This window comes from Phaenicophaeus curvirostris, chromosome 2, assembly GCF_032191515.1.
Source record: "Phaenicophaeus curvirostris isolate KB17595 chromosome 2, BPBGC_Pcur_1.0, whole genome shotgun sequence".
Classification (NCBI taxonomy): Eukaryota; Metazoa; Chordata; class Aves; order Cuculiformes; family Cuculidae; genus Phaenicophaeus; species Phaenicophaeus curvirostris.
This window is the reverse complement of record NC_091393.1, coordinates 67,059,590-67,077,835: the sequence shown is the minus strand read 5'-3', so window position 1 is coordinate 67,077,835 and position 18,246 is coordinate 67,059,590. Positions and strand designations below refer to the sequence as shown.

The 18,246-nt window shown below is 40.9% G+C and overlaps 1 protein-coding gene across 2 annotated transcripts in view; it reads left to right on the top strand.

Annotated features, from left to right (window-relative positions):
* B3GALNT2 (beta-1,3-N-acetylgalactosaminyltransferase 2) overlaps positions 1 to 18,246 on the top strand; it is a 34,314-nt gene that overhangs the window by 12,830 nt on the left and 3,238 nt on the right. The window contains exons 2-9 of one of the 2 annotated variants that reach the window (XM_069852381.1): positions 322 to 469; positions 1,795 to 1,895; positions 2,980 to 3,173; positions 4,503 to 4,598; positions 10,393 to 10,503; positions 11,163 to 11,241; positions 12,501 to 12,681; positions 14,748 to 14,873. In XM_069852381.1, coding sequence (XP_069708482.1) covers positions 322 to 469; positions 1,795 to 1,895; positions 2,980 to 3,173; positions 4,503 to 4,598; positions 10,393 to 10,503; positions 11,163 to 11,241; positions 12,501 to 12,681; positions 14,748 to 14,873 — 1,036 coding nt within the window. Of the gene's footprint in view, positions 1 to 321; positions 470 to 1,794; positions 1,896 to 2,979; positions 3,174 to 4,502; positions 4,599 to 10,392; positions 10,504 to 11,162; positions 11,242 to 12,497; positions 12,682 to 14,747; positions 14,874 to 18,246 lie in introns of both variants that reach the window. The other variant, XM_069852380.1, reaches the window with a different exon arrangement.

Here is an 18,246-nt window from a genome sequence, read left to right as displayed (position 1 = left end):
AGAATAGAAGATTCTGTTGGTCAAAAGCAAGGCTTGTGGTCTTGCATGCTTTGTGAATCCCAGTTTCTTAGTTTTGTTTACCCGTGGTGACTTGCTTAGATCATTGCAATAAAGTTTTCCTAGATTGCTAATGAAGGTTTTGGAATGTTGAAAATGTTTCCTTGACTGTGAACCAAGAACACAATAGTAACTCAGCTTCTTGGTTTTAGTGTTTCAGGTTCCCAGTGCTCTTGCTTCTAAGATGTGTTTTAATTATTGCTTACAACTCAGGCTTGTGGTAATACGTGCATATAATGAATCTTTGTCACTTTCTATTTCTAGGTCCACTGGCCTTCTTCCCTCAGTGGAAGCTGAAACATTATGATGTTATTGTAGGTGTTTTGTCAGCTCGACACAATCATGAACTGCGCAGTGTTATAAGGAACACTTGGTTCAAGCACCTGAAACAACATCCTGCACTGAGCCAACGGTAATCTCTAGTGTTTTGTCATTTGGAGCTTCTTTTTGGGGGGGGCGGGCGGAAGATTATAATGTTTAAATACCTTTATTTAATCCTTTGTTGTTGCTGTTGTTGTTATTTCTCTTTTTTGCTTTATTTGTGAGCTTTTTGTACCCTGATAATTTTTTTTTTAATCTGCTTAGCAATATATAAGAATACTTCTTGTTCTGGGCTGTAGCTGTTTTTTTAATACAAGGAATAAATGTAATTGTCTGACCGTTCACTGTTGTTTGGTTTTGCAATTAGTTGCCTCTGTTTGCTAGTGATGTTTAAGACTTTCCCTTTTTTTTGTTTTGCAATGTATGCATTGTCTGGTGTGCAACTTGAAATACTTAGTAATCCAGGATACTTGAAAGCAAGTGGGATTGCATTTGGTGACAGAACAAAAAAACCCTCTTTTACAACAGCCTCAGCTGTTGTAATTCAGGTTTGTTTCCCACTGAACCAGGTTCATCAAATTGCTGCAGTGTGAGTGACCAGCAGAACCCTTCTGATTGCTTGCATAGACCTGATGGTCTATATAGACAGCTCTGTTCTTGCAGAGAAAGTTCTGCTGCAGTTCATTCCTGTAAATATCTTGGTACCTGCCTTGCACTGAAAGCTGCTTACCGTTGACAAATTTGTTGTCTGCATGCAATTTGGAGTGAAAGCAAAGCTACTTCAGTCATCTAAAAATGTGACCTTTCATGCTTATGTGGGGTTCCAGGAGGATACTTAGCTACTAGGTAAAAGACTAGGCTGAGGTGGATCCTCTTGCTTTTACATACTATATGTTGTCTTCTGACTGTGGTACAGCCATGATTGAGTCTGGAAAAAGCAACCAGTTGTTTTGCTACAACCTGTAATTGAGATTTTTCATTCCAATGGATAGTCTGGAGTTCTTGATCCTGCTTTGATGCTATGTGTCTTTTTCTTCTTATATTTTTTCCTTTGCATTTTGAATGCAGAACATATAAAAAATCTTGAATTAAGTAGCAAAACTAGGTAGGGAAAGGCAGGTCTTTAGGATCCTTTGGTGGTTTTTTTGTTTAGTTTACTGGTTGTCTTGAATCTCGTTCCTAGTTGCCAATCTTCTTGCATCTTCATTATGAAATGTGAAACATTAATGTAGGTTTGGAATTGAGACCCTGTGAGGGGATTCATGTGGTTGCTCTACATACAAACTCTCATTGCTAATATTTAAAGGGTGTTGAATCTTAATCCTGTGAAAGGCACACCATTGTGATTAAATAAACTTATTGAAGATGGAGGGAGGAGGGAAGAGAACTGGTGTTAATAAAACCAAATTATTTTAGTGTCCTTGTGAAGTTTATAATAGGTGCGCATGGTTGTGCTGTGCCGGTGGAGGACAGAGAAGACCCCTACTCCTGCAAACTTCTGAACATCAGTAACCCAGGTATAGAAGTTAACTTTAAAAAAAAAAATCCGTGATCTGAAATAGAACTAATTGTCTTTTCTGAGAGTAGTTTGGGGTCCTTAACTGAGACAGCCAGTCTTGAAAATAAATGTTGCCTACGCTGTCTAACAGTTGCATAATCTTCCTGTAAGCACCATGTGAAGGCATTAAAGGGACAAATCATTGGGAATGTGAAGGGGAGGCCATTGACTTCTAATGGATTTGCATTTTCCTTGCATCAGGAAACAGTGTCTCCCATATAACATGAATTTTTACTTGATCTCTGTGTAAAAAGAAGTTGGAGGGAGTCAGAATGACCTTGTCTAGTGTTATGTGTGAAGAAAGAAGCAAGACACCAGAGTCTGGAGTGTCAGATGTACTTCTCTGGTGATGAAGTGAATTCTAAGCATGTCTGACTGATGGGTTTCTCAGATTCTGCTCCAGAGAGAGAACAATTAAGAAATGTCCCATGAGGAAAAAAATGAAATACTGCCATACAAAAATTCCTAACTAAAACTGTAATTCTTTTTCTTAATTTTTGCTCTCTAATTGCAAGTCAGCTAAGGACTGCTTGGCACTTAAGCCATGATTTACCATAAAATGAAACTTCTGTTACTTTTTCTTTGAATGACAACATCAACTGCTTAACCAATCTCCCGAGAATAAATGATACCTTAGGGAGGCGATAATGCCAAAAAACAGGCAGCTGAATTAAGTGGAAGTATATGCCATTTTGATATGTGAATAATTATTTTAATATGCCGATATACAGATACTCATGCAGTCAAATAGTGTTTTTGTCCTTATTATGTGGATTTATTGTGTTTTTAGTCTTTTCCCAGTGTAAGCATTGACTTGCAATTGCTAGTAGCCTGCAGACTGCTGTACCGCTCTGAGTTTCTACTTGCTGCAGTCTGCAGCCAGTTGTATTTTCTTCTCCTCTAGCATTTGATTATCCTTGTGCACTTGCAAGCTGTGCTAATTAATCAGAATGCTTTTCATGTATCCAGTCTGTTTAGTGTGTGTCCAGCTCAAGAACTATGAAGTCTTCTCAAATTACCTCTGTCCTTACTTTTTCATACAGTTTTGAATCAGGAAATCGAAGCATTCAGTCTCCCTGAGGATGAACCTTCTGTGCTGTCTGAAGACAGAACTGTCAGTGTGAACTTCCGTGTACTTTACCCTATTGTCATTACCAGTCTTGGGGTATTTTATGAGGCTGACGGGGTGGGATTCCAGAGGAACATCACTGTAAAACTGTACCAGGCAGAACATGAGGTAAAGCATTGTAGTTATCTTTTGAAAGTGGATTAAGGCATGTTGGGTCTTTATTGTGGATTAAGTTCTTAAAGAAAGGGCCGTGCTGTGTTGGTGATTTAGAAGAGAAGTACTTAACTGACAAGCATATACATTATATTTTTCTTCTGTTGCAATGCAAATTCTTATTTCACAGATGTATGTGTATACACACATACCTCCTAGATGAGGAAAAGATGAAATTCACAAAGTGATACGAGTTAATTTAAAAGACCTTTCAAAAGAGCACTTATATCTAATTCCAAGGCTCAGTTTCCATTGCACTTGAGGCTCTAAAGTATTGAGAGGTATTAAGGAATAAAAAAATAAACTGTTGAATAAAAACACACATATACCAAGACACATTTGGTGCCTTCAAGCAGAGAGATGCAGGACAGATGTAATTTTTTTGTATCTGTTTTCTGGCAAAATATTTTGACATTTCTAGAAACTGGCATTATTTACAGGTAGTAATAAAACTTCAGTGATAATTTCCCCGACTCCCAAGCCATTATGTGTTTGATAGAACAGCTTAGCGGTATCCTGAAGCTAAAAAATCATTGAGTGTGATTGTTGCATTTGGTATATTGCATTTACCTCTACCAATAACACAATAGCCCAATTTCAAGGCTGTCCTGCAGCAGAAAGAGTTTAAATTTAATCTAATAATTAAAATCAAGATGGAAAAATATATTGATGTTGCTTTTATGACGAACTTCTGATGAGTTTGGTTTATAATAGCAAAAAAAAAAAAATTGTATTCAGGCTTATGTTTGAAAAAAGGTAGAATTCTAAACGTTGAGAGCCTAATACCTTGAACGGTATTAGCTATTTTACTTCCAGTAAGGAGAAAAAACAGTATCATAGCAGTGCTTGGAGACTGGAAATCTGGCTATGCCGCATCTTTGTCATTTGTTATTACCTAAGAGCCATTTGGTGGCCTATATAATATAGGAGCAATTAGGTTTTAGAGATTTGCATCATCTGTTGCAATTAATAGTAGTCAGCTATTTAAACAAAATGTAGAATCACTAAACTGGGAGAAGAGCCTGAGTCTTCCAGGTGATGTGCTCTGTTGGTTTGATTCAAGTTGAACTTGTACTCTTGTTCTGTTGTTGTTTGCTTCCACCATGTCAGTCCAGCACTTGAATTCTGGAGAGTCTGTGAGAATAAAACTTTCACTATGTTATATACGATCCATAAGCCTCTTTCCATTGTATTTAGTTGAGATGATCAAGATTTGCATAATCTTACTGTACTTTTAATGTGTGGGTTTTGGTTTTTTTTTCTTTCCTTTTCTGCTGTTTGCAGGAAGCTCTCTTCAGTGCTCGCTTTAGTCCACCAAGCTGTGGAGTGCAAGTGAACAGATTGTGGTACAAGCCAGTCGAGCAGTTCATTTTGCCAGAGGTAGGTGCAATATTGGAGCTGCCAGCAGTTCTTCTAAGTCAGTTGGAGAGACTGATGGATAAAACTGACCTTTGCTTGAGCCAGAAAAGGACAAATGAAAACCTCTAGAGTGTTAGTTGAGGGCATATGCTGAAATCCAGAATTTCTTTTTCACCATCTCATCACCAGTAGTTATGAAGCAAAAGCCTGAAAAAATGCAAATTGCTCAAAAAGTTACATTGACAAAATAGTAGCAATTCCAGGAACCCTTTCAGTTTCTGTGTAAAAATTGCACCTGCTTCGATTCTGTGGGAGAGTTTACCACAAAAATGGGACACTTCTTTCTCCCTCCTGCTATTTCAGACATCAGTACACAAGATAGCGAGGGGAGGATGGCACAGGTTTCTGGGAAACAGCTGGAAAAGAGATTTCCGTTTCTGATGTCTTGGACACAACAGCAAGATACTGTGTGTTATGTTCGCAATGACAGTATTAGTTGAATAGTCGTAATTGAGAATCTCTTACTGAGGGCTACCGAAATTTTGGTTATTCCTTTTCTGGCAACACTCATGAGGAATTTTTTGTTCATTGAACCACACAAGGAAACAAGAATTAGAACTTGAAGATCTCTAGTAGGATCTGGATGGAGTATGTGGTGCACAGAAATCTGGGAGGTGGCTGCTTTTGGGGCAGTAATGAGTTCTTACTTGTCCAGAAATACCATTAGCTAAGCTAACGAGACAGAGTCTAAACTTTTGGGGTTTTTTTAATCCTCTTTGAGGTTGAGGGGCAGTCCAAGAGTAGAGTTTTTATATAGAGGTATAGAAGCTACTTGTGGCTGCTTAGGAGGAAACATAGAAGGATTAAACAGATCGAACACGGAACAGAATAGAGGTAGGAAAAACCCTGATATTGTTACAGCAAAGGTTTAGCGAATACAAGGTGAGTCAGAATGGGAATTCTAGTTTAGCAGGCACTGCAGGCACAAGGAATTGTTCCCAGTGGACCAGTGGTTTTTCACTAGATGTGTCAGCTGCCATCTTAGGCTGTTTCCTTTCATTTAAATATTCTCCTATATAACTCAAACTTGCTGCTATTTCTGTAAGTTGTTTTTCGGTCTGGGTTGTTTTGTTACACAAGAAATCAAGCGTATCATGAAAGAATGGGGCAAGAGAAGACTGAAGCGGGAGGAGAAGACAATTGGGGTTAGTTTAACTGCTGGATCTATAAAACTGAATGTATTTGGAAACCTGTTCTTTTTAAGGGGAGTCTGCAGTGGATTAATTTATTTATAATCTTAAACACTTTTTATTAAGTATTGTTTAAGTTTGTTATGTTCGCAGCAGACCTCTTGCAGCATTTTGTGCATATTTTTTGACAGTTTTAATTTGATATCAAAATTATTCTTTTTTTTTTTTTCATTTTTTTCAGTGGAGTATTGGTTACCCAGTAATTTTTTGGTATAGCATGTAAGCCTTTTCCCTGTAAGACTTTGTTCTGAGATACTAAAATTCTAGGCAGTTGTAACTTTGCTATACATGGTTGCATTTTTCCTGTAAGGCAGATGGGAAGTATTTGATTCAGAAAGGGGATATTAGTATTCATATATTTCTTTGTGTGAGCTTCTTTAATCTGATACGTGTCATGGGCTGAATGCTTACAGGATAACATGATGTTTCTAATGTAGATTAATAGGGCTTATGCACAGCATGTAGTCTCCTGTCATACTTAGGATGCTGAACCATACGAGATGATTCAGAGGAGATAGAACACCCACATGTTCCTGTCTGCCTGTTTGAGAGCAGTAAATTTAGTGAACTGTTTAATTGTCACAAGATGGTTTCTGAGACAATATCTATTCTCTGCTTTTCCACCTTCAAGAAGTAATGGATTGTACAGGCTGCTGAAGAGCATCATTCATCTTACAGCTGAAGTGCTGCTCTTTCTGCTCGTCTTGGGGAAAAGCGGGGGGAAAGTAGCGTTAGAATAAGCATCTGGCAAGCCAGATTGTCAAAGAGAGAATCGATCATTCAGCTTTGGAACGGCTGAAAGCGCAGAAGAGCAGAACCACTACCAGCTATCTAAAAGTCACACAGAGGCTCTTACAGCCAAGTCTTAGCAATTCACTTATTTTGTCAAAAAGCCACGGGCCGCTTGCATGAAAATGGGACTCCGTACTATGCATTCTCTGTGTTACTAATGAGGAGTAGTTGGCGGAACAAAAAGCACAGCGCTGTTTGACATTAAGAAGGGGGTTTGGCAGAGCTGCATTATGTCAGTACACCTGTTCGGTATTCACTGTAAATGCCACTGCGCTCTGGCAGCAACAAGGCTGGAATTTAAATGGGGAAAAACAGATGATGTAGTCTCAGGTGTGCCACTATGTTTCACTTTGAGCGTTTTCAGGCCTCAGCTTTCATTAAGCAGCTTAGAGTAAGAATGGCTGAAGGCTGGAGTCATTAGAAAATTTGCTTACAAGTCTTTCAACCTGGAAAGTAATGGTAATTTGCACCTTTAGGACACCCTGCACTGAAGTTCACTAGTAATAACTGATTAAGACTCTTGGTACATGTTTGAAGTCAGTATCAGTAATAGTCAGTGTGAGAATTTTAGTGTTTCTGGTTGCCAGCCAGTAAAAGGGCTCTCAGACTCACTAAACAACATGCCAAAGGTTCTCTGCAAATAGAGAAATTGAGTGTGTAGGTTTTACTGTGCAGGGTATTGGGGGGTCCTGCCACTAAAAAAAAAGTCTTAGTATTGGTCGTTTTGTTTTGATAACTGAGACGTGATTAAACAAAGAAAAGAGGAAGGCATTGAACATGAAAGTGAGGCTTGAATAAACACTGACTAGCTCCATTAATAGATTATAAAGTTGGCATTATAAATAATAGATGGGAGGCTTCTGAAATACATGGTTGTCATTAAATACCAAGTCTCCTGCAGATGTTAAGACCTGTTTCTACAGGAAAGCAAAGAATGGAGCTGAACTTTAAGCTAGACTTAATGGTGTGTCAGTAGCTGGAGAGTTTCTGGAGAAGGCTTCTGGAGTATAAGAAAGCTAAAATGGGGGAGAGCTGAGAGCTTAGTACAGCTAGGCAGACTTTCTACAGCAACAAAGCTGCACTTACAAGTAGTTGAAAGAAGTTGTTTCTCTGTTCCAAGGTCCACACATAGTGTTTTTCCTATAGAATTGGGAGAAACAAAATGTAATGCACTCATCTAGCAGTCAGGAGTATAATAGACCTACAACTACTCTGTACTACCTTGTCGTAAGGGTGAAATTGCTTTAATAAAGCTAAAAAATATAATACTACCAGTACTCTTACCTGTGTAACGTACCACTTATCCCTTTGCATGTTCTTGGGGGTCTGCAGTTAAGTCTTATATAAAACAAGTAATAGGTGGACTGTTAGGTGGGTTAGATTCAGGTTGAGTTTAAATGCTTTTAAATGCAAGAATTTACACACATGCACACATCCTTGGATGAGGAAAAGGCTGAGGTACTTAATGCCTTCTTTGCCTCAGTCTTTAATTGTAAAGAAAGTCGTTCCGTCTGTGTACAAACCCAGGAGCTAGAGGAGCATAATGAGGCTCCCGTGATCCAAGAGGAGGTGGTCAGAGCCTTGCTTGCCCAACTAGACATCCACAAGTCTATGGGGCCGGATGGGATTCATCCAAGGGTATTGAAGGAGCTGGCGGATGTGCTGGCCAAACCCCTTTCCATCATCTTCCAACAGTCCTGGAAGACTGGGGAAGTCCCACTGGACTGCAGGCTGGCTGATGTTGTGCCCATCTACAAAAAGGGTTGCAGGGAGGACCCAGAAAACTATGGGCCTGTCAGTCTGACCTCAGTGCCAGGGAAAGTCATGGAGCAGGTGATCTTGAGTGCTATCATGAAGCACATGCAAGAGAACCGGGTGATCAGGCCCAGTCAACATGGGTTCAAAAAAGGCAGGTCTTGCCAGACTAACCTGATCGCCTTCTATGACAAAGTGACTCAGCTGCTGGGTGAGGGAAAGGCTGTGGATGTGGTCTTCCTGGACTTCAGTAAAGCCTTTGACACAATTTCTCACAGCATTCTGCTTGAGAAACTGTCAGCCTCTGGCCTGGACAGGCACACACTCTTCTGGGTGGAAAACTGGTTGGATGGCCGGGCCCAGAGAGTGGTGGGAAATGGTGTGAAATCCAGCTGGAGGCCAGTGACAAGTGGGGTTCCCCAGGGCTCAGTGCTGGGTCCAGCCCTGTTCAATGTCTTTATCAATGACCTGGATGAAGGCATCGAGTGCACCCTTAGCAAGTTTGCGGATGACACTAAGCTGGGTGGAAGTGTCGATCTGCTGGAGGGCAGGGAGGCTCTGCAAAGGGATCTGAACAGGCTGGACCACTGGGCAGAGTCCAATGGCATGAGGTTTAACAAGGCCAAATGCCGGGTCCTGCACTTGGGGCACAACAACCCTGTGCAGTACTACAGACTAGGAGAAGTCTGTCTAGAAAGCTGCCTGGAGGAGAGGGACCTGGGGGTGTTGGTTGACAGCGACTGAACATGAGCCAGCAGTGTGCCCAGGTGGCCAAGAAGGCCAATGGCATCTTGGCTTGTATCAGGAATGGCGTGACCAGCAGGTCCAGGGAGGTTATTCTCCCTCTGTACTCGGCACTGGTGAGACCGCTCCTCGAATCCTGTGTTCAGTTCTGGGCCCCTCACCACAAGAAGGATGTTGAGGCTCTGGAACGAGTCCAGAGAAGAGCAACAAAGCTGGTGAGGGGGCTGCAGAACAGGCCTTATGAGGAGCGGCTGAGAGAGCTGGGGTTGTTTAGCCTGGAGAAGAGAAGGCTGAGGGGAGACCTCATTGCTCTCTACAACTACCTGAAAGGAGGTTGTAGAGAGGAGGGTGCTGGCCTCTTCTCCCAAGTGACGGGACAGGACAAGAGGGAATGGCCTCAAGCTCCACCAGGGGAGGTTTAGGCTAGACATTAGGAAAAAATTCTTCACAGAAAGGGTCATTGGGCACTGAGACAGGCTGCCCGGGGAGGTGGTTGATTCACCTTCCCTGGAGGTGTTTAAGGCACGGGTGGACAAGGTGCTATGGGGAATGGTTTAGTGTTTGATAGGAATGGTTGGACTCGATGATCCGGTGGGTCTCTTCCAACCTGGTTGTTCTGTGATTCTGTGATATACACACACAAGCCATGGAGCGACGTAACTTAAACTGGCAGCTGAAACCAGAAAACGTTAAAGATATTCACTTTTCTTTCTCTTCCTTTCTCTACCAGCCTTTGAGAGGTCAGAGTTCTGTGACTCTCCCACAGTAGCTTGTGACAGCTTTGCCAGGATAAAGGGGGCTGTATTTTCCTTTGTATTTTGCTGATGTCAGGATTGAGTCTCTGATCTCTGGTTTTGGCAGATAACTAAAAAGCAGCACTTATTTCCAAATCAGTTTTAACGTATTCTCTTTGTAATGCGGGATTTTATAGTTGATTTTTAAAAATTTACTTCAGGTCACCTGTAAATGTCATCCTAGTGATGTTAGAAAGCCAAAGCCCTTTACACTAGACTTCTGTTAAAAGTTTAATGTTCCTAATATAGAGATTCATGTTTAGTCTTAAAAGCATGATTACGTGTTAATGAGCTTCACAGATGTATTTCTTTTATGTGTAACTTACTTTTATTGAAGTGTAAGTAAAACATTAATGTCATGCGTTCAAGCTATATATTATGTGGAGTATTTTAAAATTAAAAAAAAAACCCCAAACTGTTTGAGTTTCATCCTTTGAAGTCTTTGAGTACTTGCATAACAGTGTTTTGCTCTCTTCCCAGAGTTTTGAAGGTACCATTGTGTGGGAAAGTCAGGATCTTCAGGGTCTTGTTTCAAGAAACCTTCATAAAGTGATGGTGAATGATGGAGGGGGTGTTTTCAGAATCATTACAGTGAGTCACGTTACTGTCTGTTCCACCATGTTTCTCTTTGTCCTATAAGTTATGGATATTTAGCATTCTGCTTTCCTGTGTTTCTCTGTAAAACGTTAATTCAGTTGGGCTTCTCCTGTTGTCTCGGCGGGGAAGTTTGCGTTGTGGGGGTAAAGGACAAGGGCTTGCAATAAATGATGCTAGTAAGTAGCATTTTCTTTTATTTTAAAGGGAGTGAAGTTTACCTGTTGTCTTTGTGAGATGTGGAGCAGTATTGATATATCGGAAATGGCAAAATATGGGTCAAAAATCCTGTGCTGAAACCCCGATCGATGGGATAAAACCTGGTTTTTTTTACTTTTCCTGTCAAAACATTGCTTGCTTAAACATGCTGTGCTGTTGTAATTTAACCAGAACAACTTTACATTTTGCTCTCGACTTTGAAATTAATTTTCTAAAAGTTTCAGTGGTACTGCTAGTTTTAGGTGAAATTTAAAAAAATGTCATTTTACAGTCAAAAATCTTAGTCTTTAATTATGCAGATACCAAAACAAGAAGAGCTTTAAATTAATTTAATTCTCAATTGCTAGAAATCTTCATATCTTAAAATTGTAGAGAAAAACACATCAGTAATGTAAGATGAAATAATTTATTTCTTTCTGGTAATCTGTCTCTAGCAGACAGGGGAAGGGTCACTGCCACATGAGCTCACAGAAGGTGTGGAGGGAATAGCAGGTGGTTTTATCTACACTATTCAAGGTAAGTCTGCAAAATGTACCATCACATTTGATGTTATGATTAAACAGGAACTTTAAATGACATTTCTGAGGTAAAATTCACGCTATCTCTGTAAACTTGATCACCTTAATTTTTTTTTTTTTAGTAGAAACAATCAATTCCTTTTAAAGTTTTTATGCCCAATATCGATGTCTTGATGTGATCTTTTACTTGCTCTTTGTCACCCACTCCAATTGACTTTCTATTAACAGAAATACCATTTTTATCTAAATTCTCTTCTCTGCCCAAACCCAAGTTAAAAAAACGTTGTGCAATAAAGTCGTTCCCTGACTATTTTCACACCTTTTTCTAGTCCTGTTACTGTTAGAAGTGCTGTGTCATGATGTTTAATATTAACTACTGACAAACAGTGACTGCCTAACACAGCTTTTCCGTCCCTGTTGTTGCTCTTTACACTTGTTTCATCAGGATGTTCAGAGGCTCTATAGGAGCCACCTCCAGTGTCTAAGATTTTGGCCACGTAGGACTAGAGTTGGTGTATTCTTATCGGTCCATCATAGCCAACATAAGCAGTGACTTTCAGAGCATTATTCCTGTGTTTTTATAGCTAGGCCTGGCAGATATAATTACGCAGTCCTGTTGTCTTGTCATCTGCGTAGGAGCCTAAAGCGAGATGTGCTAAATCTCTTCTGTCCTGTTTGTCAAAATGTTATTCAGTACCACAAACTCTCTCCTTAGCAAGAAGTCCAGTATTCTCGCAATATTTTTTTAACTTTTACCTACAGTCATTTATGTGATGTGGTTCAGCAGGTACCACCCGTGCCACATCAAAGCAATGCCAGTTTGATTCTGTTTAGGAATAGCATAGGAATTCTTATTTGGTTGGTTTGGGGTCTATTTTTTATGCTAGATATATATGCATAGGAGTGATTGATACAACAGTAGCCTTTTAACTCTACTAGTAAGAATCACAGTGAAGTCCCAGACAGCTCTTTATATTAAAGAACCTTAAAAAGTTGAATCCTTTTTATTACAGAAAAGGCAGAGAATGCTTTTTTCCCTTAAACTTTATTAGACCTTACGCAAAATTATATCTCTTTGTTGTTCTGCAAGTTTTAACATTTCATAGAAATTTTTAAATTAATTTAGGATTTTCATAACCCCATTGAGTTGAAGGCTTCTTCAGATTTTGTGTGTTGTCTATGATCCAAGAGAAACATGTGAAATAGTATGTAGGTATGAATCTTTTGTTTAATGATGGGTGCTGCTTCTTTCAGAAGGAGATGCTCTTCTAAAAAGCCTCCATACTCGCCCAGAAAGGTTTACAAGTCACATAAAAAATCTTGAAAATGAAGATGCTTTATTGAAGGAAGAAAGCAGTACCTACGACGATATTGTTTTTGTAGATGTTATTGACACTTACAGAAATGTTCCAGCCAAACTGCTGAACTTCTACCGATGGTAAGTTGGAAAGGAAGTATTTTCTCTTAAGAATGTTGCTGTCTGTAGTGCAAGATGATCCAGCATGTTACATTATCTGACAGGTTCCGTGAAATACACGCTTTTATGTGGTTTACTTCATTAAGTTGTATTTCTCTTGCACGGTTTTGGGGGCATGTAGTGAATAAAATTAACAGGATCTATATTTATTGAATGCAGACCCTTGATGCCTTAAATAAGCACAAGCTGGCAAGACAGGCTTCTGCTCCAAGAGTCTAGGTGTGAAAAATTTCATGTCTCCTTGTAATTTCTTTTAATTTGTTTCTGGTGGAAAACCATCAGTTTTAGTCTTTTAAAGGATGGCTTTTGGCCAGCTTGTAAACTTAGTGTTTTGGTTGGTGGCCATTGACTCTTGTCCTGTCACTAGGCACTACTGAAAAGAGCTTGTCTCTGTCTTCACACCCTCGCTTTCAGGTATTTATATACAGTGATGACCTCCCACCTGAGCCTTTCCTTCTCCAAACTCAACAGTCTTAGATCTCTCAGCCTTTCCTCACAAGCAAGATGCTCCAGTCTCTTAATCATCTTGGTGGCCCCGTGCTGGACTCTCCATACAGCGTGTCCGTGTCTCTTGTACTGAAGAGCCTAAGACTGAACTCTGCACTCGGGATGTGGTGTGACCAGTGCAGAGTGGAGGGGAAGGAAAAGAAGCTTGTGTACAGCAGGGATGGAAGGTTGAGAGGGAGACTTTTCATAGTGCATTACACTGTCTGTAGTGAATCTAATAACTTATTACCTCTAATGTACAGTTCTTTCCATTACTCTGAGGCAACTGTTTCAATTAATTGATGTTGCTGTGGAGTAAGAAATAGAGCTGATGGTTTCAGTTGTTTGCAGGTTTATGCACCTGTTTAACTTATGGATGTAACTGAAAAATTCAACCATGCTTTCAGTTCTAAAAAGGGAGTTTAAATGTCAAGACTTAGATCTTTATGATCTTTATGATCTAAGGCTGGAGCATCTCCCATATGAGGACAGGCTGAGAGAGTTGGGCTTGTTGAGCCTAGAGAAGAGAAGGCTCTGAGGAGACCTTATAGTAACCTTCCAGTACCTGAAGGGAGCCTACGTGAAAGCTGGGGAGGGACTGTTCATAAAGGCTTCTAGTGATAGGACGAGGGGGAACGGGTATAAACTGGAGAGGGGCAGATTTAGACTAAGCATTAGGAAGAACATCTCCACCATGAGACACTTCGCCAGTGAGACACTGGCACTGGTTGCCCAGGGAAGTTATGGCTGCCCCATCCCTGGGGGTGTTCAAGGCCAAGTTGGATGGGGCCTTGGACAGCGTGGTCTGGTGGGAGGTGTCCCTGCCCATGGCAGATGATCTTTAAGGTCCCTTTCAACCCAAACATGATTCTATGATTTCTTACAGGTTAGCAAATTTTTTCAAGATTAGGAATAAAAGGCATAAGGAAAACACCTTTCTTGTTAAGAGAAAATATCCTTAAAACCAATGTTTATCAGTCAACCCAGGAATAATCCCTATGTCAAGTGACATATTCCACTATTTCAGACAGTTAATGATTCCTTTTTTCATATTTGAAGGGTGCGTTACTGAGGAAAAGTACCAAGTTGTTTCCACAGATTTTTATTACAACCTCCTACAGTTATATTGCCCTTGAACTCACAGTCTCCTCGTGAATAGTAGGCTCCTGACGTGTAGCCACTGGCTTTTAACAGCTGTGCTACCATCACTGTCAGGAATTCATATCCTTCTGAGGTCAATGCGTTTTAAGATGGATTTGTTAGTAAATCCACCATCTGTCCTGGAGAACAAAACTTCAGGTTTGCTTTCTTCAGCTCATGCAAAAATCCATGTTGCAAGATCATTGTAGGATGCAGCTGCCTCTCCTTTCTGTAAGACAAGCAGCCAGACTCGGTCAATGGGGAAAACATTTAAAAGTCAAGGATAGGAAAGACAATCCTTCCCTCTCTGCTTCCCAAAACCCCTTCTGGAGTGTTCTGTTGCATAACTGTAGTTTGTGGGCTGCAGCTCAGCATCTCATCACTGTTCTTTTTGGCTACAGGACAGTTGGATCAACGAGTTTTGATTTATTGCTGAAGACAGACGATGACTGTTACATTGATTTGGAGGCTGTTTTTAACAGGATAAAGCAGAAAAAGTTGGACAAGCCAAACATTTGGTGGGGAAAGTGAGTTGTTTTATTCACTTGTCTTTAAGAGATACCATGTTTTTAGTGAACGGTTTACTGCCTTCATGTGGGTTCCCCTCTCCTGCCTGTGGAAACTACTTATAAAAAGCCGAGCTCCTGCATGTGTAGAACTTTGTATCTCAGAATAGAGAGATCGGTTCTTTACAGTAGGTCTCCAGAATGTGCCTTAACAATGAGCTGAAATTGGTGAATATCTTACCTAGTTTTAAAATGTCTTGTCTATAGCGCTTTGTCATGAAACTTAAGTAAACAAAAGTGTTCCAGCAGCACAGTAAAGTAAAAATGCAAATACCTACTAGAACTGCAAATGTTACTTTTTTTTGATCTACTGTGATTTTTCTGGTGGGCTTGAGGAAATGGGGTAAACAGGAGGAACAAAAGTGCCTTTCTAATCTGTACTTTATTTTGAAGTCTATGAATGGCAGGCATCACTATCCATTTTGCTGCTGTCTGAAAGGGTAGGTCTGATTCATGAAATCTTGAGTGAAGTTCCCCAGCCTGCTTGTGAGTAACAAGGAGGATCAAAATAGCCCATCTCTGCCCTTCCATCCATGGAATGCTATGTTGTACCATTACACGCTGGTATAACATCCAATATAACAAAAATTCCACGCTGTTATAACATTCAGTATCGCACAATATAGCATGATGTGTCTTCCTGTTGCTGTCTGGTTACTGAAGAAAAGCTGCCCTTTGTTGCTAGAGGTGTCTTGCGTCACAGATCTGGTACTGACTGCTGCATACTCATAAGGTGATTTAATAAAGTGTGTGGAAGTGTGTGTGTGAGTGTGTCTCAAAGTGTCTGGCTGCTTGTGATGATCGCAAAGATCTTAATGCTGGGGGTGTGATGTCTCGCCTGTACAAAAACCCCAGTTGCCTGGTGCCTGTTAAATTTTCTTAGAACTACCTTTACTGCAAAGCGAGGCTAATGGTGAAGGTAGGATCGGTTCATTCGAGCAATGTAAAAGGTCAGGAACTTCATGACAAGATGGAAACCGACTTGCAAAAGGAAAAATGGCACAATGTATAAGCTGCCTGGGCTGCCTTTCCAACTGCTGTAGGGAAAGCTCTTCTGGAGCATGTTCTTGGCTGTAAGAGCTGAGGAGGTGACACCAAAGAGATTGCCCTCCTCCCTGGTATCCCTGCCTTTGTGTTGCAGCCTACCATGGGCCTGTTCCTTGGCCACAGTTTTATGGTTATGTGTACAGGAGTCGTCTTAGTGGGTCTGGGGAATGCTTTTAAGCTCTCCTACCTTTCAACTCAGTTACATCTTGTATATTTAGACGAGTGCTGGTGAAAGTGCAAATGAAATGCTTTTAAGCTTCTCTGAGAGCTGGTTCTGGTGTGTGGAGACCTTAATTGCCTGAGCAGAAGGCTAAAATTTCTGGCCCTTGAGATGACTGTCCATTCCTTCTGCCCCTCTGAGCATGTGTCTGAGAATTCAAACTTTGCATTCTTCATCTATACCTTATTAAGCTCTCCAAAGAAATTCTCAAGTGTTTGGTTTTTGTCCAGTGTTCCTTATAACCTGTTAATTAATTCCTGTATTCTTAGAGAAATTTGTCAGTGTTCTTGTGAATTCTGAAGTTATCAACTTAGTCTGGGAAAAACCAAGGATGAAATTCCAGTGAAACTGGGAAAGGGAATGCTTTGGATTGGGCAGCACTTGCATGTCCTGTCACTTAATAGGTCTTTTCTGTCTCTCACTTCATATTGTGTAGTGATTTTGTTCATTAGTTTTAAATTGCCATTTTAAAAAGCCTGCCTAGCAGATCTAGAGCATTTCAGGACTGCAAGCTGGAAACCCAAATTGTCCAGGTATCCTACTTTAGAACTTTAGCTCTTCTTGCAGAGAACATACTTAAGTTACTGCTACTCTGTTCTTTTAAAACTGCAGTCGAAAGATTAGTCGCCCTCAAGCACAGAAGAGGTGGTTTTGATGGGTCACTCATCATGTCTGCAAATGAGCCAATTAAGGATGGGATAGATTGTACCCTGAGGAGTACTGAATCAGATGTGAGTGCTGTGAGTGAAAAAGGGAGATCACTGAAGTTGGCTCACCTGCCATGCAGTGGAAGTTCAGAATGGCACCTTTTCTTGGCCTTAATTAGGCCAAAAAGAAACTTCAGATGCTTGAAGTTTTCCATAAAGACGCATTTAATTGGTAAGATCAACCTCCCCTATTCCTGAGGTGTGAGATATGCTGTTGAATGCAACATGATTTATGTTCTAGCAACGTACTCCTAGGCTTGCCTTAGAATCACCATTGAATCAACTAACGAGGATTGATAATGCTTCCTTCTGCAGACTGAAAAATGATTTTTGCTGAGTCTTGCTGTAGAAATGGTGTGTTAAGATATCGAGTAATTTTGTTAGGTTGTTGAGAAAAGGAGAAGAGTTGAGCAAAATGCCATCTTTTCTGCATGTCTGTGGTGAGCTCTGTGTAGGGGCGACATCCTCAAGTGTCAGTTCTCTAATAATTACAGTTTTCAGGTAAAGCAAGCGTGAAGTATAGTGAACGATGCTGAAATCATTAGAGAAGTATAAGATGATTAGCAAAGCAGGTGCCCCTCGATCTGGAAGAGGTTGTTCCTTTCCTGCTGTGACTTGCTGGAGTGGAAGATACCGAGTCCAAAATGACTTCAGGTATCAAGTGTGACTTTTATCTACTGGCTGCTTTAACATGTCAGCTTCAGCTGTGACTGCATCGAGCCTGATAACAGACCTGCCACTCAACTGTAATTCCTCCTTTACGGGGCTGTTGTCTGAGGTGATAGTTCCTAGTAGCTCACTAAAGTTTTTCGCTGCTTGTGCTCATGGCTGAATTTGGCAAATGCTTGAACCCGTTTGCCACTATGGAGAGAACCTGCTGCATCGACACGGTGACGCCACATAGCTGTGAGCACACGAGGTGCTTGTAAGGCAAGAGGAGTGTAACACCAACCTGCTCCTGAACAGGAGAAGCAGGGCACTTCTCACGGCCTGACACAGGAGGTTAACGGGGTCTGTAGTGCCACGTAGTGTGGCAGCTTGTTAAAGCCCTGCTCTGTTACTGCCTGGGGAGGGGGTTTGGTGTGGAGAGACCATGCAGGCAGAGCGCTGCTGGCTTTCTGCAGGCCTCTAGTAGTAAGTACAATCTTCCTCAGAGAAGAGAACTGCCAGGAAGGCTCTTTTGTAATTCAGTGGTGGCAGCCTTTGTTGAACATCCACTTTGAGTTTAATTTGGAAAACAGCTTAGAGGAAGGATAAAACCAGTACTTTGCCGTGCTTCCTCGTTTTTAAGCAGCCCCTAGTTTTATCAGGAAACTGGGTTGTGTAACAGTGCTGTGACTGCACGCCTGCTGGAGGCACC